The sequence below is a fragment of the Jaculus jaculus genome, chromosome 7 (genome assembly GCF_020740685.1).
Source record: "Jaculus jaculus isolate mJacJac1 chromosome 7, mJacJac1.mat.Y.cur, whole genome shotgun sequence".
NCBI classification, from domain to species: Eukaryota; Metazoa; Chordata; class Mammalia; order Rodentia; family Dipodidae; genus Jaculus; species Jaculus jaculus.
The window spans coordinates 30532068-30557232 of record NC_059108.1 but is presented as its reverse complement, the minus strand read 5'-3'; the positions used below and the strand labels follow the sequence as shown (position 1 = coordinate 30557232).

Sequence of the window (25165 nt, the reverse complement as noted above, 5' to 3'; positions counted from 1 at the left end):
GGAACAGGCGGCGAATAGGTCCTCGCGTGCCAGGCCGAGCGAGTCGAACGCCGAGCCAGAGATCGAGGGCCGCGCGGGGCTGTCGCTCGGCAGGCCCGGCCTCGCTCGGCGTCGGTGGGCTTTCCCAGCGGTGACTTTGCGCTTGCGCCCGGCCCGGGGCGGCCGGCGCGGGTTTCGGCTGCGGCGCGCGGCCAGGGAGTCGCGCCGATCCATGGGCAGCAGCGCGGGCCACGATGACTGATTACGGCGAGGAGCAGCGCAACGAGCTCGAGGCTCTGGAGGCCATCTACCCTGACTCGTTCACAGGTGACTTCCGCGGCCGACAGCTCGTCGGCCCGCCTGCCGGCCCGCCTCGTGGTGGAGTGCGGGCACCGGGCACCCCGGCTGCGGAGGGGGGAGGCGGATCGAGCGGCCTCCCACCGGCCGCTCTCCCCTCACGGTCTGGGCTTGCCAGCACCCGGCGGCGGGCGGTCTCCCGTGGCCGGCTCCTGAAATGCAGAGAGGCCCGGTGACGCCGCCACGTCCCTGGACACTGGCCTGGAGCGCGGTGGTTCCTCTGTGACCACAGCCACCCCGAGATCCGGAGGAACTCACGGAAAACAGATGAAGGCTTGCGGAGCCGCAGAGCGCCGCCGTCGACGTTGTCACCGCGGTTGAGATAGCCGCAGTTTTCCTTACGGTGGTGGTTGGGATTCGGAGTGTGCTGTTCTTAGGACCACCCCAGGGTCGGTGTGGAGAATGGCATAGACCCTCGAGATTGTGGCTTTTCCTCCCTTTAAAAAATAAGGATCTGCGCTCTGTGGACTGCCTTATGAATGGATGATGATGTCGCTGTGGCTGAATATTAAACATGGTCGAGTTTGACACTCCTGTCCCAAGCAGTGGCATGGAGGCTCAGGAGAGGAGTGTGGCTTCTGCTCTAGGTCTAGCGAGTTAACTCTGGAGAGCTCTCTTGGTGTTTTGTTTTGTTTTTTCTTGTTCTTCCTTCTTTCTTTCTTTTCTTTCTTTCTTTCTTTCTTTTTTTTTTTTTTTTCATCCCAGACACAGGTTTCGGATTCAGTCTCAGTTGAAATGCGCAGGGCAGACTTTCGATAGGTTGGGCCCAAGGGAGATGTTGACAGAATTCATTCGGTGTACTTTATACTGAAGCCATGCTTAGTGGATTTTCACAGTGCTGCAAATCAGTTGTGTCTTTGTGGCTCCTCAGATTTGAGAAGCAGTCAGGGTAAATCCAGCATGAACTCATAGGCTCTTGGTTTGTGGGATTTACATTCGGCAGCCCTTCCTGTGTTGAACACTGATTATTAGAATTACGTATATTACTCTAACCCATAAACTCCAGCCTCCCCTCCTTTCATTTTTTCTACGCTTAATACTTTTTTCTTTATTTTTCTTGGCCCCACCTTTTGGCTAACTGCCTGCAATAGTGCCAAATTTAATTCTGCTTTGCGAAAATGCAGGTGTCTTTTAACTAACCCTGTATAGTTCCAGTCCTGTCCATATTCTGCCTCACCAGCAGTTACAGCTGTGCTGTGAGAATGTTAAGGGGCTGAATGAAGAGCGGTTTGGGAGTGCCATTAAGTGGTTGAGTGTGGAGTTTGGCTCCCTCCTCTATCCTTGCTTATGTATTGATGTGCAACTAAAATAGAACATCAGAGTCAGTTGTTGTATTTATTCTTAACCAGGGTATCTGGGCATTTCCAGTATTTGAAAATACTGGCATGAACCCTTTGTAGACAGAAGCGGGAACGCTTAAGATATGCTAGATTCTTTGCACTTTTTTGGACAATAAGGTATCCCTTACTCAGTACTATGAATACATATGCATTTGTAAAGATGATACATTTTCAGCCCTAAAATAGTCTTGTATGTCAAATTTTACTAGGTTCTGGTAGCTACACTGTATGAAATTCTTGTCAGATGTCCAAGTGCCTAAAATTCTGCAGTTGCCAGTTGAGCCTATCTGTCCCTGATTCCTGTCAGCATCTCTACAGGCTTTGCAGTGAGTAAGATAATCTTGACGTAAGCTGTTAGGGGGCTGTGCCTTCCTTGTTCTTATGAAAAATTTTAGGATAACGGTAAGACTTTGGAATAAAATGTTTCCTTGTTTGGTTTTTGGAAATTTTGAGGATTTGCAGCGTTTGCTGTTTATGGCCTTCTTTTATGTGTGTGATGGCACACATTTGTCCTTTTAGGTCAGGCTTAAGGAGAGCTAGTGTGTGCCAGTTTGTCAAGGGAGACTAGTTTGTGGTTTTCTAACTCACATTTAATATTAGATTTGGTAAATGCTTGTTCTATTGATGAAGGACGTAGTTTGTTTTTTTTTTTTTTAATGGGGCTTAGGAAGCATTTTTTTTCCTCAATTTTTATTAACATTTCCATGATGATAAAAAATATCCCATGGTAATACCCTCCCTCCCCCCAGTTTCCCCTTTGAAATTCCATTCTCCATCATATCCCCTCCCCTTCTCAATCAGTCTCTTTTACTTTGATGTCATGATCTTTTCCTCCTCTTATTATCGTCTTTTGTAGGTCGTATCAGGCACTATGAGGACATGGATATCCAGGCCATTTTATGTCTGGAGGGAGCACGTTGTAAGGAGTCCTACCCTTCCTTTGGCTCTTAGATTCTTTCCACCACCTCTTCCGTATTAGACCCTGAACCTTGGAAAGTGTGATCACAATGTTACTCAGTACTCCAGTCATTAAGAAGCATTTATAAGTACATATGACCTTAAATGGGTACCGAAGAGACACATTCCTTGCCCATATACCTAGTGGAGCCTTAGAATCCATTTCTTTTTTATTTGCAGTGACCTTTTGGTCCAGTGTTGCATTTGTTGTGAACTATAACAAATCTTAATGCAATTTCTTTCTGCCTATTCTGTAGCTTGGTTGCACATTGAGCCAACCCTTCTAACAACTAACCTTCCAAAATATTAATGGACTCTCCTGATACCACATTCTCCTTCAGTAGTGCTTCACTTGACAAGGTCCTGCTAAGGTAGTAGAGTTTGGTTATTTACATTTCTGTATAAAAATCTCTGGCTGTTGGAATTTTGTTTGAATAAATGGGTTCACCCTAGGTTAGCCCCAAATCAGGTTTCCTTAATTCTGTTTTCTTTACCAAGAGGGGCACTAATCCTGCTTTTACTTTGTCAGTCCTCCTAAGTGTAGCGGCCATTAACATTTAGCAGAGGTAGAGCTGAAGTCATCTAATAAAAGCAGATTTTCTTTTCTTTTTCTGGTGTTTATTTTCAAGGGTCACACTCTAGCCCAGGCTGGCCTGGAACAGCTGGAACTCATTCTGTAGTCCCAGGCTGTCCTTGAACTCATGGCATTTCTCCTACTTCTGCCTCCGCATGCTGGGATTAAAGGTGTGAGCCATCAAGCGCAGCCATTATCTCTCTTTTTGACAAAATTCTTACTTCTGTCCACTTCATTATCATCTGCCCTATATCTCCAAACATCCTCCCCATTCTTTATTATGTCTAGGCAACTACTACTTCTCCCAAAAATATTTTGATTCATTCACTTTGGTGGAAGTCTGGCATCTGCTACTTAGCTTTTCTCATAGCAGTGTGTTAGAATGGGATCATTCCTTCATCAGACCTCACGAATCAACCAGAACCAGATGTATGCTTATAATCCCAGTCCTTGAGAGGCTGAGGTAGAAGGATTATGATCTCCACGCCACCTCCAGCTAAATGGTGAGACCCTCATTCTCTTTCTCTCTCTCTCTTTTTTTGTAGTCAGTGAATACAGTCAAGTTGGTACCATTGTTAGCCTTCTCCATGTCCTCCCCCCTCCACAAGGACCCTCATTGTCGGGATATGTAGGTCTTGCCGAAATGTCTCTTCATGTCATGACTCAACGTGTGACTGACATTCTTTCCGCCCCCTCTTCCACTAATTTCCCTGAGCCATGTTGGGTTCATATTAGGTCGGCTTCAGTGTTGAGATCTTGGGAGCCTCTGATTCTCTGGATATCTGGTTTGGTAGGGGTTGATTGTTCTCTGTGTGTATCTCCTTCACTGTTGTGCTGGTTCCCGGTTCGCCAAGAAAACAGCATTCTTTCATGTTTCCCCAATTATTCATAGTTTCAGCTGGAGCCCTTTTGAGGTATGATGGGGTGGTTCTCTCTTTAGGATCTGCATCTGTCTGAAAAAGAGAAGCAGATTCTCCAATGGAGAGTAAAGTTAGCACCAGATAAATGGGATAACCCTGTTTTTCAGAGAGAGTTTAGCAGAGAGTGGGCTCATTTTTGGATATGGTTCTGACTTATTTCCCAGCTCCACCTATGGGTTCCATTCCACTGAGCAGATCAGTTAGCCAAATCGAGAGCTGGTTTCCCACCATGGCTATGCACCACTATTGTACTTGTGTGAGCATCATGTCAGGTTGTTTGCTAAGTGGGTTAGACCATGCATTGCTTGGACAGATAATGGTCATTTCCCCCCAGTCACTCATGTAGCACCTTCTGGCACTAGACATGCTAACTGTCTGGGGACTGACTCTCTTCCAGCTTCCACCCATGTCATTCCATGATACATGCCAACAGTGTATTGTATCTTCAGCAGTAGGGTCTTACCACTAACCTATGGTGGGTCATCAAGTGCTTTGACATAAATCTGTCTTTTTTTGGGGAGACCTTGTAGGTCTCTGTGATCAAAAGCTTGTTATGGATGGTATCCACCTGCTGATACTGGGAGTTACATGTCAGCGCCCAAGAAGAGAAGGAAGAAAAGGATAAATGTTACAAAAGAGATAGAGTGGTGAGAGAGGAGGGAGAAAGAGAGAGAAAGAAAGAAACAGAAACAGGAGGAGATAAAGGGCAGTTGTACCCTCTCCAGGGCCCTGTGAATCTGGTGTTCCCTCTAAGGGCCTGGGTAAAGGTTCAACCATTTTATCTGTCTTTTAGGATGTAGAATTTTATGGTGCCATTACCCTTTGGATAGAGTTTTGTGACCCCCACCCCCTCCCTTGCCCTACCCACCCACCATTGTCCGGTCCTCGAGATGCTTGCTGGATATGTTGGCAACTTGGGTAGATTCAGGTTAGGAGCTGTAGATGAGTGAGACTATGTGGCGATTATCTTTCTGTGATTGGGTGAGTTCACTGAGAATGATCTGTTCCAGGTTCGACCATTTTTCTTCAAATTTCATTGTGTCATTACTGCTGTGTAGAATTCCATCATCTAGATATACCACATCTTAGTTAGCCATTTGTCTAATGATGGACATCTGGGTTGATTCCAGCTCTTAGCTGTTACGAATTGAGCAGCTATAAAGATGGCTGAGCAAATCTCTCTGAGCTGAGGCATGGAACTTTTAGGGTACATGCCAAGTAAGGGAATAATGAGACCCTCATTTTGAAAAACAAAATAAGAATTAGGGATCATTCTTTTTTCCATCCCTACTTTGGCATATTATTCTACCCCACCCCCTTTTTATCTAGTTTCAGGTGTGGCAGAAACCCCAAAAAACAGTGTTTTTTAAAAAATATCCTATGTATGTATTTATTTATTTGAGAAAGAGAGAAGCAGGTATAGAGAGAAAATGGGTGCAGCAGAACCTTCAGCCGCTGCAAAGGAACTCCAGACGTCTGCGCCATCTTATGCATCTGGCTCTATGTGGGTCCTGCGGATTGAACCTGGTCCAAGTGCCTTAACTGCTAAGCCAACTCTCCGGTACAACATTGGCTTTTTAAAAGGTAAAGATTTGGACCAGGGAGACAGCTTAGTGGTTAAGGTGTTTTGCCTGGAAAGCCTAAGGACCCAGGTCCAATTCCCCAGGACCCACATAAAGTCAGATGCACAAGGTGGTGCATGCGTCTGGAGTTCCTTTGCAGCAACTGGAGGCCCTGGTGCACTCATTCTCTCTCTCTTTCCCTCTTTCAAATAAATAAAAATAAGAGATTATTTTTTAAAGGAAAGCCTTGTGACAGCTTTGATCCAAGAAGGGAGAGGCAGCTTCTGACTTTGACCCTTTACCTGTGGTGTGTACCCTCACCATCCAGATCAAGATGGTGACAGCAGCAGCAGCCTGATAGGTAGAGGAATGAAAACAGAAAAGTGGAAAGACAGTGATTTTTAAGGGAAATTTCTTAGAAACTGTCAAAAGACTTTCCTGTTTCCATAGTATTAGCTGCAATTTGGCCATTTCATGAGAAGCCAGAAATATCCTCGGGATCCTTTCTCTTGGTTGTGCCTGTTTGCCACTTGTTTTTTTCTTTATAGGGACAGCTTGTTGTGGAATCCTTTGCAAGCCTTAGTTTCTTTTTTGGTTTAATGGAGAAGGATGTATGTGTAAGTGCTTTGTGACAGTTAAACAAATATAGGATACTCTTTACTAGAAATCTGTCATCTAGCTGATCCTTCTAGTACTGTAGCTTCGTAACTCCTTGTCTTTATCTGAGAGTAAGGTTGATTTTCTGCTGGCCTTGAAATGGCTAAAATTTTAGCTTCTAAGATTTCTCCCTAACCCTTGGTCTTACAGTCCCATCAGGCAATAATAGGCTTTTCATGATTTCTCATGTCCTGGCAGTTCAATGATTTTTGGTCCACCTTGTCTGTATGGTCTGCAGGGTCAGGGAGTTCTGTGGTATTCTTGCTAACATCTCCATGTCTTTTTTGCCTTCTCGTTTACCAAATATTATTTACATTTTGGAAAATTCAATCTATTAGGGATATAGACAGAAACATTTAAGGAGGGGGCCAGAGTGAGTTATTTTGGAAAACTGAAGTAGACAGTTAGGAGAATGAGATTTTTTGCGGGGGGTGGGGGAGGTGTTTTTTTTTTTTTTTTTTTTTTTTTTTTTGTAAGGGACATAGCATGTGCAGAAGCAGGTTGTGGAGACATAGTGTACTAAGGACAAATGGTTTGGTGTTGATTGAATTGAACATGAAGTAAGAAGTGGGAAATCTTGGAAATGAGAGCTGAGGAGTAGGTAGAGACCAGATCAGGGAAAGCTTATTGTTAAGGATTTAGATAAGGTCATTGCCTTTTTTTTTTTTTTTTTTTAATCCTACATGGCTATACCTACTGTTAGGTGAACATAATACATACTGACATACCCAACTCAGATCCTGGTGTGGTTAGAGTGTTTTCTAGTGTGTTGGCCAATATATAGCTCTTCTTTTTCACAGGTCATCCTAAAATACTTAGTACCGATAGAGAGCTGCTCTTAGTTGTATTTTTGAGGTAAAGTCTCATGTAGCCCAGGCTGGCCTTGAATGCTCTATGGAGCAGCCAAGGATGACCTTGAACTTGTGATCCTCCTGCCTTACCTCTCCAATGCCTGGATGCTAGGATTATAGGCATGTGCCACTTTCCCATCCTGAGAACTGTATTTTGTTTGTTTTTTGGTTTTCAAGGTTTTCAGTCTAGCCCAGGCTGACTTGGAATTCAATTCACTGCTGGCCTTAAACTCACAGCAATCCTCTTACTTCAGTCTCTGGACTGCTAGGATTAAAGGCATGGTCCACTGCCCACCCCTGGTGAAAACTTTTTTTAAGAGAATGAATAATGATTTGAACAATCTCCTTGTTTGAAAACAGAGGAGACAGTGGGCAGGGGTGTGGTGTTGGAGTAAGGTCCTAATTCCACCTTGAAACTCTCTCTTGCTTTGCATGCTGCTTGTCCCTTAAGTTTGTTACCACTTTGGCTGCTTCCTTTGATCTCTGGCAATACTTTTTATAAATTGTGGGTTTCTTACACAATTTGTCTCTTTAATTTTGTCTATTATCTTTTCTTCCTAATGATCTCATTTAGTCTATTGGCTTTAGCTATCACAATTCTATAAATGATCCCAAATTGAATTTAGTGCCCTTTAAGGTTCTGCATTTACCCATGTCTGATTACCTACTTACTACTCACCTCCAATTGCAGGTATCTCTGTCTTTAAAATACATCATGTCTGATTTGCTTTTACATTCCTTGCTTGTGTTTGTGTTACTGCATACTCAGCATGTCATCACTGTTTCATTCTCTGGGTTGCCTCCTGCTCCCATGGCTGCCATCCTAGTTCTGAATCTCATTATCTTTGCCTGATTGATTGGAGCAGTTATGTAAGTTTCATCTGCCTCTAGTGTTTTCCACTTCCATTCTTTACACTGTTCCTAGATTTTTCATAATGATAAAATTTTGACCTGTTACTGCTGAAATTGTTACTATATAGGATTATACTTTCAACTGTGTTTTCACCTACATTTCTTGAATCACATATATGCTCATCACACAGAAAACACAGTTACTCCCTTGACGTTCTTTAGCTTTCTGGTCGTTATTTCCATGCTGCCGTGGTGCCCTCACTCACATCCCTTTTCTTCATCTGCTTGTCAGTCAGCAATGCCATCTGTGGTTTTCAGCCTCACTCAGATGACGTCCCTGAAGGTTATCAGCTGGAAGTAACTGCTTTTGTTTAAGTGATGCTCTGTATTGATTCATGTTACTAGCTATAAAGGTTTAGGTAATTTATGTAATAACTTTGCATTTATAAATTTGGAGTGATACTATATTTGTTCCTAAGACACATATTTTAACATCAAAAAATATGAACATATATGTCACAGTTTGATTGACATGATGGTTTTTCTTTTTAGTGGCTTATAAGGTAAAGTGTTTCATGTGTGGCATCTTAAATTTGGTAAACTAGAGCCGAAGTATAAAACCTGGTCTCAGTATTGGAGTGAACGGATTTTTATGTACATGTACATTACAGCACAGGCACAAAGTGATTCTCAGTTAGTGTCACTGTTTTTTTTTTATTTTTTTATTTTTATTTATTTATTTTTTTTTTAATTGTTTTTGTTCATTTTTATTTATTTATTTGAGAGTGACAGACACAGGGAGAAAGACAGATAGAGGGAGAGAGAGAGAATGGGTGCACCAGGGCCTCCAGCCTCTGCAAACGAACTCCAGACGCGTGCGCCCCCTTGTGCATCTGGCTAACGTGGGACCTGGGGAACCGAGCCTTGAACCGGGGTCCTTAGGCTTCACAGGCAAGCGCTTAACCGCTAAGCCATCTCTCCAGCCCAGTGTCACTGTTTTTATTACACTCCCAGCCTCTGCTAGTCCTTGTTTCATATGGTAACATATTTGAATGCCATTAGGTTGAACTCTTTCTGTTTTATACTTCATAGCATATAAATGCTAAAGTTGTCCATTAAAGAAAAATGAAATATATCAAACTTATCTTAATATATATTTATCAAAATAAGTAAGACCAATCATTAGAGGAGCTTTATTATAATAGCTTTCAGCAGGGGCTGGATTAGATGAGAGATAGTATAGTACCGCTTGAGTCCAAAGAGTCATCCATCTTCCAAGGAAACATCTTTCTAGTAGTCACTGATGTTCCTCATTGGTTCACTACCTCAAACTTAAATTAAAATGAAGGCACCTGCCTTAAAAATATTGTTGGCAATATATGTTTATGGTGGCTTCAGGAAGTTCCTAGGTCGCTCGAAGCTGAAGCATTTCTGTGGTGACTTCTTGAGTGATCCTTGTTCTTTCAGAGTGTGCATAGCGGCTGCCCCCTGGAGATGTGCCAGTGCATCCCCTGTTGGCATTGAGGCATGGGCTCTTCTCACAGGCTTAGGAGCCATCCATGCAGCGGAAGTTTCCTTGTTTACTCCTCTCATGGTTCTGAATGCAGATTTTATTTTAAATTGTTTTTTTTTCCCCTTTTCAATTATTCATTCAGTCCATTAGGCCAATACTTACTGACTTTCTAGGACCTGCCGGTTTCTGGGAGTTTTCATAACAATTTTATGAGGAAATATATGGTAAACAGATAAAGTATTAGACATCATTCTGTAAAGTGATTTATAAAGCTTTCTTATTTTTGTGTTAACTTAAACGTCTTATAAATTGTAAGGAGTTTGATGTTTAGATTGATAATTATAATTCAATGAAATATGGTAGAGGCTCAGTAATTATTTGTGAAAGCAGTAAGTGTTGTTCCATTTAAGCATGTAGGAAATAACAAGATGATTAATAAAAGTCAATGTGACATGAATATTAATGGAAGTGTCTGGGGAGAAATATTAAAAATTTTTCTTTACCATTATATTTGGAACTTTTTGGAATGTAATCTTTCATGTATAGTTAGAGATTTTGAAATGAAATATAAATAACTCAAACCTCTCAAAACAAAATGTACATTACTTTAAAAAACATCCAAAATTAACTGTGTAGCGGGCGTGGTGGCACATGCCTTTAATCCCTGCCCTCAGCAGGCAGATGTAGGAGGACTGCCATTAGTTCAAGGCCCCTCTGAATCTACATAGGGAATTCCAGGTCAGCCTGGACTAAAGTGAGACCCTACCTCGAAAAATCCCAAAAAAAAAAAAAAAAACTATGTAGGTGCTTCTTTCCAAATGAAAGACTACTCGATTGAAATGGAAAGTTGATATAGTGTTTACCATTTCAGGGTTCTGTTCAGTCTTTATTTGTTGAAATGGAAATTTTGGCTAGGGACCAGTTTCTAGTATTGGGCAGTGATAGATTGTTCATAAGAAAAAGCAGCTGCCTTGGGAAGCAGCATAATAACTTCTGTGTATATTTCTTGCAGTATTATCAGAAAATCCACCCAGCTTCACCATTACAGTGACATCTGAAGCTGGAGAAAATGAAGAAAGTAAGTCTCATGAAAATATTTGTGATTTTTCTATACTTCTTGGGAATTTTGCTCATTCTGCTGCCCTTGTGCAGTGTATTGCAGGTGTGGCAATGCAAGGCGCTTTTACTGTGTGTGAATGCTGCATGTTTTTAGTCTGTATTTGCTGTGTAGGCATGAGTCCTAGAGACACAGGAAGTCAAAGTCATAGCATCTCAGTATGCTTGGCAATGAAAAGTGAAGCAGACATGTTAACAAATACAGCAAGTGAAGAAAACATGAGAGATTTTTGTCCAAAGCCAAACTTTGCATACAAACATTTCTCACAGGTTGTGTCACTGTTGGACATGTAGATTATTTATTGGACTTTGGTTGTTAAAAGATGGACTAGATATTGTCAGGTGTGCTGGTGCATCCCTATCATGAAAAATCAGACAAACAAAAAATGGACTAGATATACACCTTATTTTTATTTTTTTTCTCTCTCAAGGCAGCTTTAAATCCATTCAATTAAATAAATGAACTTAAATTGGGCATATAATTTAGAAGATAGGGTCTAAAGATCATTTTCACCTTTATTCCAGGTCACCAGAATGTAATAACCTTTAAAAAATTGTATGTAAATGGGCATTCATTTCAAGAATTTTCTGTTTCATGTTAGGTGGCAAACAAAAATTTTGCTTCAAGTGATGCATTTTGTGTGAAGGATAATGTTAGTATATTTAATTGATAATTTCACATTGCTTGGACAAAAGCAGCTTATGGGAGGAAAGGGTTTATTTCAGCTTACAGTCTCAAGGAAAATTTTCATCATGATAGAGAAAGCATGGCACAGCTGAGCATCACGTCTTGCCATAGAAGCTGGAAGATCATAGCAAGAGTGAGCTGACTAGTAGGGCTAACACCCAGTAGGGCTAAACTTACAGATCTTAAGGTCTGCCCCCAATGACACACCTCCTCCAGCAAGGCTCCCTCCCAAATTGCCACCACACAATTATTCAAGACACATGAGTCTATGGGGGACACCTCATTTAGACCATCACACAATTACTGGAAATTAACCTCACTGATAATTAAGGCAAATTAAAATGAGGGCATTATTCCATCCCATCCAATAAATAAGTATTGGTGAGGAGAGATATATGCGATTGTGAATATGAATTAATACAGGAGGCCACTAGATCATAAAGCAGGAGATTTAAAATATATTTGATGAGTTTCTACATATGGGATATGTAAGGAAAATCCTGTGACACAAATAAAATATATTCAGAATGTTATTATAATCAGTGTCTCTGTCTTAACCAACAACTGGTGGAATACTTATAAATAAATATTGTCTTAATAAAGAATTAAAAGGATCCTCATGTATTTGAGAGTACAGATTTGTCTATATAAATTTTATTGCTAAGTAAGTGCTTTTTTTTTTTCCTTTCTAACACAAGCCCATGCTGACTTGGAATTTACTATGTACTCTCAGACTGGCCTCAAACTCACTGCGATCCTCCTACCTCTGCTTCCTGAGTGCTGGGATTAAAGGCGTGTGCCACCGTGTCTGGCCTTAAGTAACACAACCAAAAACCCCTCTTCTTTAATTTATTTATTTATCTATTTTTTTTTTTTTTTCCCGAGGTAGGGTCTCACTCTGGTCCAGGCTGACCTGGAATTAACTCTGTCATCTCAGGGTGGCCTTGAACTCATGGCGATCCTCCTACCTCTGCCTCCCGAGTGCTGGGATTAAAGGCGTGCGCCACCACGCCCGGCTTCTTTAATTTATTTTATTTTATTTATTTATTTATTTATTTATTTATTTATTTATTTGCAAGCAGAGAGCATGAAGGGTCCAAGGAGAATGAGAATGGGCATGCTAGGGCCTATTACCACTGCAAGCCACCTCTAGCTGCATATGCTACTTTTTGCATCTGTCTTTACATGGGTATTGGGAAATTGAAACCTGGCTGATAAGCTTTGCAAGCAAACACTTTTTTCTGCTGAGCCATCTCCCCAGTCCATGGCCCTATTTTATTTTATTATTGTATGTATTTATTTGCAACAACGGAGAGGACTGAAGAGATTTCTCATTGGTTAAGGTCTTGGCCTGCAAAGCCTAACAACCTGAGTTCGATTCCTCCGTACTCATGTAAAGCCAGATGCACAAAGTGGTGCATGCATCTGTAGTTTGCAGCAGTTAGAGACCCTGGCACACCCATTCTTTTCCTGTCTCTCTGTCTGTCTCTGCTTACATATAAATAGAAATATTTAAGAGATAGCCAGGCGTGGTGTTGCACGCCTTTAATACCAGCACTCGGGAGGCAGAGGTAGGAGAATCGCCATGAGTTCAAAGCCACCCTGAGATGACAGAGTTAATTACAGGTCAGCCTGGACCAGAGTGAGACCCTACCTCAAAAAACCAAAAAAAAAAAAAAAGAAGAAGAAAGAAAGAAAGAAAGAAAAAAGAAAAAGAGAGGATGAACACAGGCATGCATACAAACTCCAGATGTGTGCCACTTTGTGCACCTGGCTTTATACGGGCACTGGGGAATCGAACCCAGGTCGTTAGGCTTTGTAGGCAAACACTTTAACTGCTGTGCCATCTCTCCAGCTGGTCCTATTCTTTTAAAATTATTAAATGAATTTTAATATACCTGCAGGGTAAAATTCAGTTTCTAATCAATTAAACTTTGTCATTTAAAATATTCTCAGGCTAATGAAAATGATAAAAACAACGTATAGAACTCTATAAAGCAAAGAGAGAGACAAGAACCTATTAACCATGATTATTTTTCTGTATTTACTTTTTGTATTGATAGCATTTAATATTCATCTCTTACAGTTATTAATTTGTGGTGCATTTCAAAAAAACTTTATTGACAGCTTCCATGAATATAGAAAATAATATACCATGATCATAACCCCTTCCTACGACTCCCATTTTCCCTCTCCCAAATACTCACTCCTCTGAATCCTTTGTTCATTCCAACTAGACTTTCTTATGGTTCATTTTTATTAGGCTGGGAGATAAAGTGAGTGCACAATGTAGAGAGCTTGCCTAGTATGTACAAGACACTGTGCCAATTTTTCACAGTGCAAAAATAAAATAAAGGTAGATTTCCAGAATTTATTCATCTTTTCTCTTGTATCATATAACCAAAATCTCCCACTCTAGTATTAGCTGAAAATCTTGTATTTCATTTATTTTAGTCTTTTTATTTTTTTGCTTAGTGTGTTTCTTGCATCTTTTCTATACTTTTTTCTTTACTTGTCTTTCATTTATTTGTCTGCTCAGATCTTTATTCTTCCTTTCCTTTGGCTGATAATTGATGAACTCATTTTCCTAATTCCTTAAAGTATAAATGTAGGAGATGTGTTTTGGAGGTGGGAGTGTAGGAATTTATTGTATTTCCATATGAAAACTGTTCTTACTACAACTCTTACATTTTGATGATGTGTTGTGTTCCCAGTTTCATTTAACTCTATGTTTTTCATACTTGGTGGTTTAGATTCTAGGGCTGGTGGAAGGGGAGAGAGGTTGGCCTACAGATACCTAGGTTCAAGTTATTTAAGATAAGTAAATGACACTAAGTGTTTTCAACACATGTTCAAAAAATGTTTAATATGATGTGTGATGGTTAGGTTAATTACCTTTACAGTCAGTTCCCAATACATACGTACATTATGGGCTGTAGAAATAGCTTAGCAGTTAAAGCACCTGCCTGTGAAGCATAAGGACCCAGGTTCAATCCTCAGGACTCATATAAGCCAGGTGCACAAGGTGACACGTGCATGTGGTGTGTGTTTGTGGTAGCTAGAGGCCCTGGTGTGACCATGCGTGTTCTCTCTCTCTCTCTCTCTCTCTCTCTGCCTTTTCCCCCCTCAAATAAATAAATAACATTTAAAAAAAAGACCCTATATTGTATATACATTTTCTTTAACTGTACATTATTTGTCAAGTATACTCTAAGAAATCTGGGGGAAAATACAATGTTTCACAGCTTTCCATTGTATCTTTCATGCAATAAAACTAGGAAGAAAGAAAAGCTAGTAGTCTCTATTTCTTCCTGGTTCATTATACTTGATCTGTATTCATTGGTTTGTAAAATCTGTATAGTCCAGGCTGGACTTAAACTTTCATTCCTCCTGCCTATGCCTCCCAAGTGTTGGGATTGTAGTTATACAGCACCATTCTCAGCAATTTATTTTGTTGTTTGTTTATCTATTTGAGAGAAAGATCCACGTAGGGAGAGAGAGAGAGTGAGAGCAAGCGAGCATACTAGGGCCTTCAGCCACTGCAAATAAACTCCAGATGCATGTGCCACCTTGAGCATCTGGAACTGGGGAATCAAAGCTGGGTCATTTAGCTTTGCAGGCAAGTACCTTAACCATTCATCCATCTCTCCAGCCCACAGCATTTTATTTTACTTTGACCTACTGGGGATCTGATTAGGACTTTGTATATGCAGGCAAACAGCGTAAATTGGCCCAAGCCAAGGAATGAAAATATATAGGTGAATCAAGTTAAATTTTCCGAGCTATCTTCTCAAACTGTCTAGTTCCAAAGCTTGTTATACAACTTCCAGTTAACATCCATCTGCTCGCCTTGTGCATATTTGAGTATAGCGCCCAGCCCCTCTAGCTGCAGTTGGGAATCAGTTCTGGTAGTGGCTGAACTTAAGGTTATGGCAATACTTTTTCTCTATGTGATTTTCATTGCTTTATTGTTTAGACAGGATGTTAAAAAGAATTAGCTATCAATATAGTAAAATATATTAAAATACATACAGCCCCTTAGGTCCATAACTGTATTTCATGTATAATTGATTTTTGGCATTTACTTGATTTATTTCATTTATCTCCTTGTGGTATGCATTATATTAGTGAGTCTATTTTATTTTTCATTGACATGTTTTAAATTACTACTTCAAAAGAAATACCATTATTTATAGTCTTTGTGGGTGCTGATGGATCAAACTTTGGTGGTCTTAGGCCCTCATGTTTGTGTAGGAAGCACTTACTCACTAGCTCCTGATTTCTATTTGTTTATTAGAGAGAGGTAGAGAGAATGGGTGCACCAAGGCCTCTAGCCACTGCAAATGAACTCCAGATGTGTGTGATTTGTGTGGGACCTGGAGAATTGAATCTGGGTCCTTAGACATCTTAACTGCTAAGCTGTATCTCTAGCCTGCCTCTGAATTTTTAAACTCTTAATGTATCTGTGTGAAACTTTTCTCTTCATGTCTAGCTGTCCAGACTACCCTTAAGTTTACCTATAGTGAGACATATCCAGATGAAGCTCCCCTTTATGAAATATTCTCCCAGGAAAATCTAGAAGATAATGATGTCTCAGACATTTTGAAATTGTTGGCATTGCAGGTAAGAAAATAACAATTTTGCTTTGTACTGCATATTTTGTTGGCCTTAAATATTATATGCTGAGTTAGAAAGTTTTTAAAATATGTGTAAGTAGTATCTTGACCAAACAGAATTCAGTGATGCATGGTTTCCAAACTGTCTCCTTAAAATTAGAGTCATTTCAAATTTGAAGACTAAGATGGAAAAATATATTGTAAAAGCCCTCACATTCTTTATTACACATTAAAGGATCACTCTGCCTTAATTGAGTATGCAAAATATTTTTATTTGGGATGGAGAGATGGCTTAGTGGTTAAAGCATTTGACTGTGAAACCGAAGGACCCAGGGTCACTTTCCCAGCACCCACATAAGCCAGATGCAGAAGGTGGTACATGTGTCAGGAGTTCGTTTGCAGCGGCTAGAGTCCCTGGTATTTCCATTCTCTCTCTGCCTCCTTCTCTCAAATAAGTAAATAAAAATATTTTTAATAAATATAAATTTATTTGCAAGGAGAGGGGAGAGCAGGGTAGGGCAGGGGAGTGGAAAAGGAGAGGAGAGGGGAGGAGAGGAGAAGAGAGGTCAGAGCATGTAGCTGCTGCAAAAGAACTCCAGATATATGCACCACTCTGTGCATCAGGCTTTACATGGGTATTGGGAATTTGAACCCAGGTCATTAGGCTTTACAGGCAAGTGCCTTAACCACTAAGTCATCTCTCCAGCTCAGTTTAGTTCTTTCACACAGCCTTTATTTCTCAAAAAGAATTTAAATAATGAAACATGCTAAAACATTGATAATGGCTATTATAGAAAAGGGTTCTTTGAATTCTTCCTATCTGATAGGCAGAATATACTAAAATACTTGCTTAAGTTGGGTATGGCAAATTGAATAACTTTTAATTAACATGTTACTTATTCATACACATACACACTTAAAAGACAGGGTCTAATGTACACAGGCTGGCCTTGAACTTACTACTTAGCTGAGGATAACTTTGGACTCTTGATCCTCCTGTTTCCTCCTACCAAGTGCTGGCATAGCCACGATGCCTGTCTTTATACTCACTTGCTCAGTATTCATTTATGTTATTTTATTTTTAACAGTTTTTTAATTTTTATTTATTTATTTGAGAGAGATAGAAAGAGACAGAGAGAAAGAGATAGACAATGAGCATGCCAGGGCTTCTATCCATTGCAAATGAACTCCAAATGCATGTGCCACCTTGTGCATCTGGCTCACGTGGATCCTGGAGAATCAAACTAGGGTCCTTTGGCTTTGCAGGCAAGTGCCTTAACCTCTAAGTCATCTATCTAGCCCTTCGGTGTTCATTTATTCAGGTATATGACCTTTGGTATAACTGAATGAGTAATCATGCTATAAACATGGGACTTAGTGATTCTTTTAAAACTTTTTCTTTGGTTAGTTCCCCCCACCCCCAGGAGTATATTTCTCACTACCTGTATTTTGTTTCATAGTCTGAGGAGAATCTTGGCATGGTGATGATCTTCACCCTAGTGACAGCTGTGCAAGAAAAATTAAATGAAATTGTAGACCAGATAAAAACTAGAAGAGAAGAAGAAAAGAAACAGAAAGAAAAAGAAGCAGAAGAAGCAGAAAAGGTATATTTCACGGTCTTCTTTTTCATTATTCTTTGTATCTGCTGTTTATTGACTTGCTGGGTTTTTTGTTTTCCGGAAATTTTAGTAATTGGTTTTTGGAAATCACAATGAAAAAGATAAATTTTACTAAAAATAAAATGTTGGTTACATAATTTAAGTGGCAATAAAATTCAGGTTAGGAAAGTGCATGCAAGACACCAAGATATAAACTGTTCCAGCTGATGTAGAGTTCAGCTTTATCAAACCCCTACCATGAGAATCTAAAGATGTAACATAAATTTATTGTATCCAGAGTGTTTCAAAACTGACAGTATTCTTAACAATAAATAGCTGTGGAAAGCACAGTAAATAAAAGTGCATTATCTTTTTTCATAATAAAAATTAAAAATTAATAAGTATCTAAAAGTATGTGAAATAACTAGTGCAGTAGAAATCAGATCAAGTATTTCAAAATTTCATGAGTTATTTTTCCCTTGATGCTCATGTAAGTGATTGTGTTTATTTGTTTAGAAGATATAATTATTGGGCTTTATTTGCTAAACTGCTATCTCATTTTTCTGGTGGTTGTGCCTTTTTTTTTCCTAAGAAATTATTCCATGGTACTCCTGTTACAATTGAAAATTTCTTAAGTTGGAAGGCCAAGTTTGATGCAGAACTCCTAGAAATTAAAAAGAAACGGATGAAAGAAGAGGAACAAGCAGGCAAAAATAAATTAAGTGGTATGACAACCATCCCTACCCTGTAATCACTCCTGTTACCTTCATACACTCTGGATTGTTTCTTACATAGCAAAAGGATTATTTAAATAGATTTATTTGGAAAATAATGTGCTTAGGCATCTAGGGCAAACGTGTGATGGTATTTTTTCACACATAATTTATAATCACTATTCAGTGGCTTATCTTTGATGTAAATATTATAATTAATCCAATTAGCTATCGGGAGATTTAGAATTAAAAGTCTTAGCTTAGAAATGAAAATCAGACCTGTTGTTTTCCAGGGCTAAAGACAAGTTGAGTTTTCAAATTTGTTTTATTTTATTATGAGTATGTTTCACCTGCCTCATAGTTAATGAATACATTAATAAATTTATTGTCATTCACAGGAAAATAAATTTCCAGATTTGTTTTCTTGAGTTATCTTTTTGCATTTATTGATATATTTGTTACATATTTTGTTTTATTTATTTATTTATTTGACAGAGAGGGAGAGAGAGAATGGGTGTGCCAGGGCTTCCAGCCACTGCAAATGGACTCTACATGCATGTGCCCCTTTGTGCATCTGGCTAATGTGGGTGCTGGTGAATCGAACCTAGGTCCTTTGGCTTTTCAGGCAAACATCTTAACTGCTAAGCCATCCTTCTAGCCCCATTTATTGATATTTTTATAAAAAGGTTGCACACATTGAATTCTCCCCCAACCCAGTTCTGCTGAGGGTTTTCGGTGGGGTTGTTGTTATTCATTGTGGGGACCAAGAGGCCTCAGTCAGTCTCTGCAAGGATGAGGGGAACATGTCTCAGGCTGTTTCCACCCACTCTGAAGTTCTTATGGTCTTTCCACCCCCTCTTCAGTGATCTTCCCTCAGCTTTGGAAAGCAAGATGAGAGATTTGTTGCTTTCTCTGTAGACTTCTGGATCTCTTGAGGGAGGGTTGTTGAGGTAGGGTCTCACTCTACCGCAGGCTGACCAGGAATTCACCATGTAGTCTCAGAGTGGCCTTGAACTCACAGATCCTCCTACCTCTGCCTCCCAAGTGCTAGGATTAAAGGTGTCTGTCACCATTTCCCTGGAACTGGTTTTCAGACTATCTGCAAGAGCAGTATTTGTGTCACTGTTTCCCCTATAATAACTTCTGGGCCCAGGTAGATTAGGTGGAGGTGACCCATCTAGTAGACAATTGGCGCTGTCTCGCTCTCTCTTTTATTAAAGAGAGGGAGGGAGAGGCACCAGGGCCTCAGCCACTGCATTCAAACTCCAGATGCTTGTGCCACCTAGTGGGCCTGTGTGACTTTGTGCTTGCATCACCTTTGTATATCTGGCTAACACGGGATCTGGAGATGGAAACATGGGTCCTTAGGCTTTGCAGGCAAGCACCTTAACCACTAAGCCATCTCTACAGCCCCTGTTTTTTTTTCTTTGTCTTGACGTATTGATATATCCTTGTTCTTCCCTATATTCTCCTCCATTTGTAAAATAAAACAGATTCTCCAACTAAAAGTGAACAGTTTGAACAAAAGGGAATAAGCCTAGTCATTACAAGATATATTGATACTTATATTCATTGTTAGTTAGAGAGCAGTGGAGGGTCTCTGGTGTCTGTTGGTTTGCTGTTGTAGGGAATCTGGCTTGGTTCCCAGAGACAGATATGAGCCACCTCCTCTGAGCGTGTCTCATGTCCATTCCATAAGCGGTTGGTTACCTGCATCAGCTGTGTGCCACTATTGCACAAGGGTATACTTCTTTTTTTAAATTTAGTTTTTATTAACATTTTCCATGATTATAAAAAAAATCCCATGGTAATACCCTCCCTCCCCCCTAACACAAGGGTATACTTCTTGCTCAGCTGTAACTGGCAGAATCTCCTGCTTAATCAGTTAGTTGGCAACTGTTACTCTCCAGTTGTTCTCCTAGCACTTTCCAGCACTATGAGGACAAGCTGCGAAGGAATTGGACTCCCTCTCAGTTTCAGCATGATCACTGGATGGCCTATGGCTGCAGGTTGTGGTGTCTTCAGCAATAGGGACTGAGTTATTATCTTAAGTGGCTTAAGGGGAATGAAGGAATATGATGCCATTTTAACTAAACGTATTTATTTCTTTTAGGAAAACAGCTGTTTGAAACAGATCATAATCTTGACACATCTGACATCCAGTTCTTGGAGGATGGTAAGATGCTAGTAGAATTCTTCATGTATATAAAATACTAGCTTTAATTTTAAGCCATGAAAATCAGAGCAACAATTTTATTTAATGTCAATGTTTCCTCTAAAAGCTGTTTAGAAATATATTCTATAATATAAATTTTAATAATTGATCAATTTATCCATTTAATCTGCATGCTTTAATTCTATAAAAATGTAGTTTTTAAGTTTTTTGTAGACTTAAATCATCTCAAGGTAGCATCTGATAGACAATTGTGGTATGCTGGAGTCTGTCAGCTAGTAAGCTGACACTGTTACTTAGGGTGACCTATTTTCCTCACATTTCTAGTATCACAGATCTGCGGGAGGGATATCATGAATTTCATATATTGTCATAGAGTTTGGAAAAAACCCAGGTACTTCAGTGATCTTTGGACCATCTTATTCCTTGAGCATTTCCTCTCCATTTCTGCCTTTTACTTTCTTTGTAAAACCACTCTATTGATTTGCTAGGAGAAGGGGAAAGGGTGGGAAGAACGGGCACTTGAGCAGGGCTTCTTGCCACTGCTTACGACCTCTCAATGCGTGTGCCGCTTTGTGTGGGATTGAACCAGGATGCTTTGTAGGCAAGTACCTTTCACTGATGAGTCATCTCCCCAGCTCCCTTATCCTGTTCTTTCATGTATCTATCATGTGCTCATACATAAATACTAATTATATTGTCTTTACTTCTGAGATAATATCAAAAAATAATACAGAATAGTTTGAATTCCTACCCTCATGGAGTTTATGGCCTGTATGTGGGGTTTTTCTTTTTCTCTTTTTGAAGTAGGTTCACATTCCAGCCCATGCCAACCTGGAACTAACTCTGTAGTCCCAGGCTGGCCTTGAACTCACAGCTATCCTCCTACCTCTGCCTCCACAGTGCTCGGATTAAAGGCATATGCCACCATACCCAAACTAGGTATGTTTTTAATCTAGGCTCCATACACAGCCATCCCTCTGATAGCACCTTCTTAGTGTTCTATATTTCATTAGTCTTCTGTTAATGTCCATCTTGTCCATTTGGGATCCTCTATTTTTGACCTTTCCGCCTTATTCTGGATGATCTGTTGGAGAAAGTTAATAATGTTGATATAGCCCACTGCTAAGTCATTCTTAATCTTAAATGGGTTCTTACTGACATTTATCTTTTTTTTTTTTTAATGGTGTGGTCTTGGGAGTTAACCCAGGGCCTCCTATGTGCTAGGTAAGTTGAGTTACACTGACAGTTCTCAACATTTTTTTTCAAATAATTATTTAACTTCTCTATAGCAGGTAGGCCAAGATTTTTATTTATTTTTATAGTCTAAACAACCTGGGCTTGATGACTCAGGCCTATAATCTCAACACTTGCAGGAGGATCACCATGAGTTTGAGGATACTCTGGGTTACAGAGTGAGACTTTTTCTCAAATAATTGAAAAGGTAAAGTATGTGGCACAGTTTGGTTAGGACATCTTCCTCTATTTTGTAGTGCAATTCCAACTTCCCAATGCAAGTCACCAAAGGGTAACTACTGATTCTGCTTCTGAAATGTCTTTCTAGAAATTTCCTTTTCTTTTTCAGTTTTTTTGAGGTATAGTCTTAATCTAGCCCAGGCTGACCTGAAACTGTGTAGATTCTGCTAGCCTTAAACTCACACCAATCTTCCTACCTTAGCCTCCTCAGTATTGGGATTAAAGGAGTGTGCCACCATTCCCTGACATATTTCCTTCTCTTATTTGAAGGTTTCATTATTTTTGTCTGAATTTTATTTTGTTTATTTTTATTTATTTGAGAGTTGACAGAGAAAGAAAGAGGCAGATAGAGAATGAGCGTGCCAGGGCCTCCAGCCACTATAAAGGAACTCCAGATGTATGTGCCACCTTGTGTATCAGGCTTATATGGGTCCTGGGGAATCAGGCCTTGAACCGGGGTCCTTAGGCTTCACAGGCAAGCACTTAACTGCAAAACCATCTCTCTAGCCCTTGTCTGAATTTTTATTGTGGCCTCTTAAATTATTGCCCTGAATCTCTCCCTTCTTTTAATGCCTTCCATCTATTCCATGGTTATTGCTTCTGAGGTGTCACATTTAAATTTAAAATCCACATTTAATCATAACACTTCTCTAAAATCCTTTGATAGAGAAAAAGATTAACCTGCGCAGGGCTTCTCAGTCTGGCCTCTTATGTAATCCCTCAAGAATCTTGGGCTGGAGAGATGGCTTAGCGGTTAAGCCCTAGCCTATGAAGCCTAAGGATCCCGGTTTGAGGTTTGATTCCCCAGGACCCACGTTAGCCAGATGCACAAGGGGACACATGCATCTGGAGTTCGTTTGCAGTGGCTGGAGGCCCTGCCATGCCCATTCTGTCTCTCTCTCTGCCTCTTTCTCTGTCTGTCACTTTCAAATAAATAAATAAAAATAAACAAAAAAGTTTTAAAGAAAAGAATCTTGTCTTACAATTAGAAGCATTCAAGGGCTTATCTTTTCTCTCTGCCTTGTACACACTTCTGTGTGGCATTATTTTATCTCCTCCCCTTTATTCTTGGTGAATTCAGAGTTATCGTGAAGATATTTTAGGCTTCATCTACTCCTTTGTTCCTTCCTTTCTTTTTTTTCCTGAAGCTTTTCCTATTTCTCCAGTCAGTTATTTATTTATTTATTTATTTATTTATTTATTTTGGCCTGCAGAGAGAGAGAGAGAGTGAGAATGAATGTGTGTGTGTGTGTGTGTGTGTGTGTGTGTGTGTGTGTGTGTATTTTAAGAGAACTGGGTAGGAAACCAAAAAGGAGGGGGTGGTATCTGTGATGGTACGACCCACTGTGGCAGAGCCCTAGCTTGGAGGCACCTGCATGTTCAGGGCTGACAGCAGTTGCCCCAGAACCTCCTGGGGCTTTGTCTGCAGCACTTGTGGCTGTATTTCCCCAGCAGTGCTTGCAATGGAGGTAGGGCCACAGAGCAGGGCAGTGCAGACAAAAGTGGCTGGGGCATCGGGGGGGGGGGGGCCGTGTAGGCATGGGGTGTGCCTGTGACCCTGGCACTCAGGACTGCATTGGCAGGGATTGCTGCACTGGCAGCATGTAGGGCCCCAGCTGCTGCTGCTGCTGCTGAACTCAGGTGTCTGGGGTGGGGTGGGGTGGGTCAGGCAGTTGTGGAGGCTGCATGCTGTCACAGCTCAAGGCACAGACTTAAAGGTTAGGCAGTGATTCAGATGCTGCGTGCTTTTTGTCTGCCGCTTCTGGTGGTTTAAAAGAATATTGTTATTTGGAAAAGTATTCATTTTCACGGTTACAGTTAAAAGTTCAAATAGCAGTAGCTAATTAAGGAACTTAAAGTGAATATATCTTGAGCTGGGCATGGTTGGTGCATGCCTTTAATCCCAGCACTCAGGAGGCAGAGGTAGGAGAACAGCTGTGAGTTTAAGGCCACCCTGAGAAGTGAGTTCCAGGTCAGTCTGGGATAGAGTGAGACCCTACCTCAACCCCAGCCCCCCCAAAAAAAACAAGTGAATACCTCTCAGGGAATGCACATCTATCTACTGTCAGGTTTGTAGGCAAGAGGTAGATGACAAATTGGGGAGCTTAAAGAGAGTACATCTGGATATTGTTTCTAAAAGTTAATCATGAAATGAGTTTATACTTTGGAGGTATGGACTTATCCTATCCAAAGAGTAGGACAAGGAGGAATTAGAAAAGAATTTAGCCTGTATTACATGCATAAGTGGCAGGAAAATTAGTATGGCTGAAATGTCAGCCTTTTAAATAGAATGACACAGCAGAGAATATATGAAGAGAGCATATGTAAGATTAATAAAATGTATCTATTGCTGGGCATTAGCACCTGGCCAGCAAGGCAGATGTGAAGTAAGTTAAAAGTAACTTTGGATCCCAACATTTAGATGACTAGTGTATAGCTGGGCTTTCATGATGAGTGAACCTGCCACGGGGCAGGTTTCAGTGATAGTCAACTTTGTGTAAGACAACATGCCTTCAGCTTGTAGCATGCCTTGCACATTATAAAAACTGTACTTTAGCAAGTCTTCTGTTTCTTTTGTTTTTTGAGGTAGCTTTCTCACTGACCTGGCACTTTGTGTAGTTCCCAGATGGCCTCAAAGTCACAGCAATTGTCCTATCCCTGCTTCCCAAATGCTGGGATTAAAGGTGTGCAGCACCATGCCTAGCAGTAAGCCATTTCTTGACAGGTGGATTTTTAGACTATGAACTTGAAGGATGAAGCTGCTCTGAATATGTCAGAGTCTCTGCTAATATCTGGAAACGATTTGCTTTAGCAGCCTGGGATTTCATCACTCATAGCTCACATGCACGCTTAGACATAAGACGCTTCCATTGCTAGTGCCAGTGAGTTGTATCTTCTTTTCCTGAGTGTGACATTTCCTTGCTCTTCACAGCTGGAAACAATGTGGAAGTGGACGAGTCCTTGTTCCAGGAGATGGATGACTTGGAGCTGGAGGACGATGAGGATGACCCAGACTACCATCCTGCTGACCCAGGGAGCGACTCTGACTGAGTGGCCCGTTTCCAGAGAGGCTTCACCACCGTAGCATCTGTGGTGGTGCTGAAAGGGTTTTGATTTTCCTTTCTTTTTTTTCTAAGAAAAAAATATTTTTCAGGAGAATATTCTTCTGATAGTTTTCATTGTTGAACTTAATAAACTGACTTTAACGTTTCAAATATAAAAA

At 40.5% G+C, this 25165-nt stretch overlaps 1 protein-coding gene across 1 annotated transcript; it reads left to right on the top strand.

Annotated features, from left to right (window-relative positions):
* Window positions 1–150: 150 nt before the first annotated feature.
* Window positions 151–25165, top strand: Rwdd1 (RWD domain containing 1). The gene is made up of 7 exons (XM_004660653.3): window positions 151–306; window positions 10575–10640; window positions 15859–15989; window positions 17443–17586; window positions 18173–18305; window positions 20407–20469; window positions 24875–25165. The coding sequence occupies exons 1-7, from the start codon at window positions 234–236 to the stop codon at window positions 24991–24993; spliced, it is 729 nt and encodes a 242-aa protein (XP_004660710.1). The 5' UTR covers window positions 151–233; the 3' UTR covers window positions 24994–25165.

Excerpts from the sequence above, each read along its gene's own strand:
- Rwdd1 (XM_004660653.3), top strand. The coding sequence starts at position 234 with ATGACTGATTACGGCGAGGAGCAGCGCAACGAGCTCGAGGCTCTGGAG. Across the intron at positions 17,587-18,172 it reads AAGCAGAAGAAGCAGAAAAG|AAATTATTCCATGGTACTCC; the intron begins GTATATTTCACG and ends TTTTTTCCTAAG. Across the intron at positions 20,470-24,874 it reads CATCCAGTTCTTGGAGGATG|CTGGAAACAATGTGGAAGTG; the intron begins GTAAGATGCTAG and ends TGCTCTTCACAG.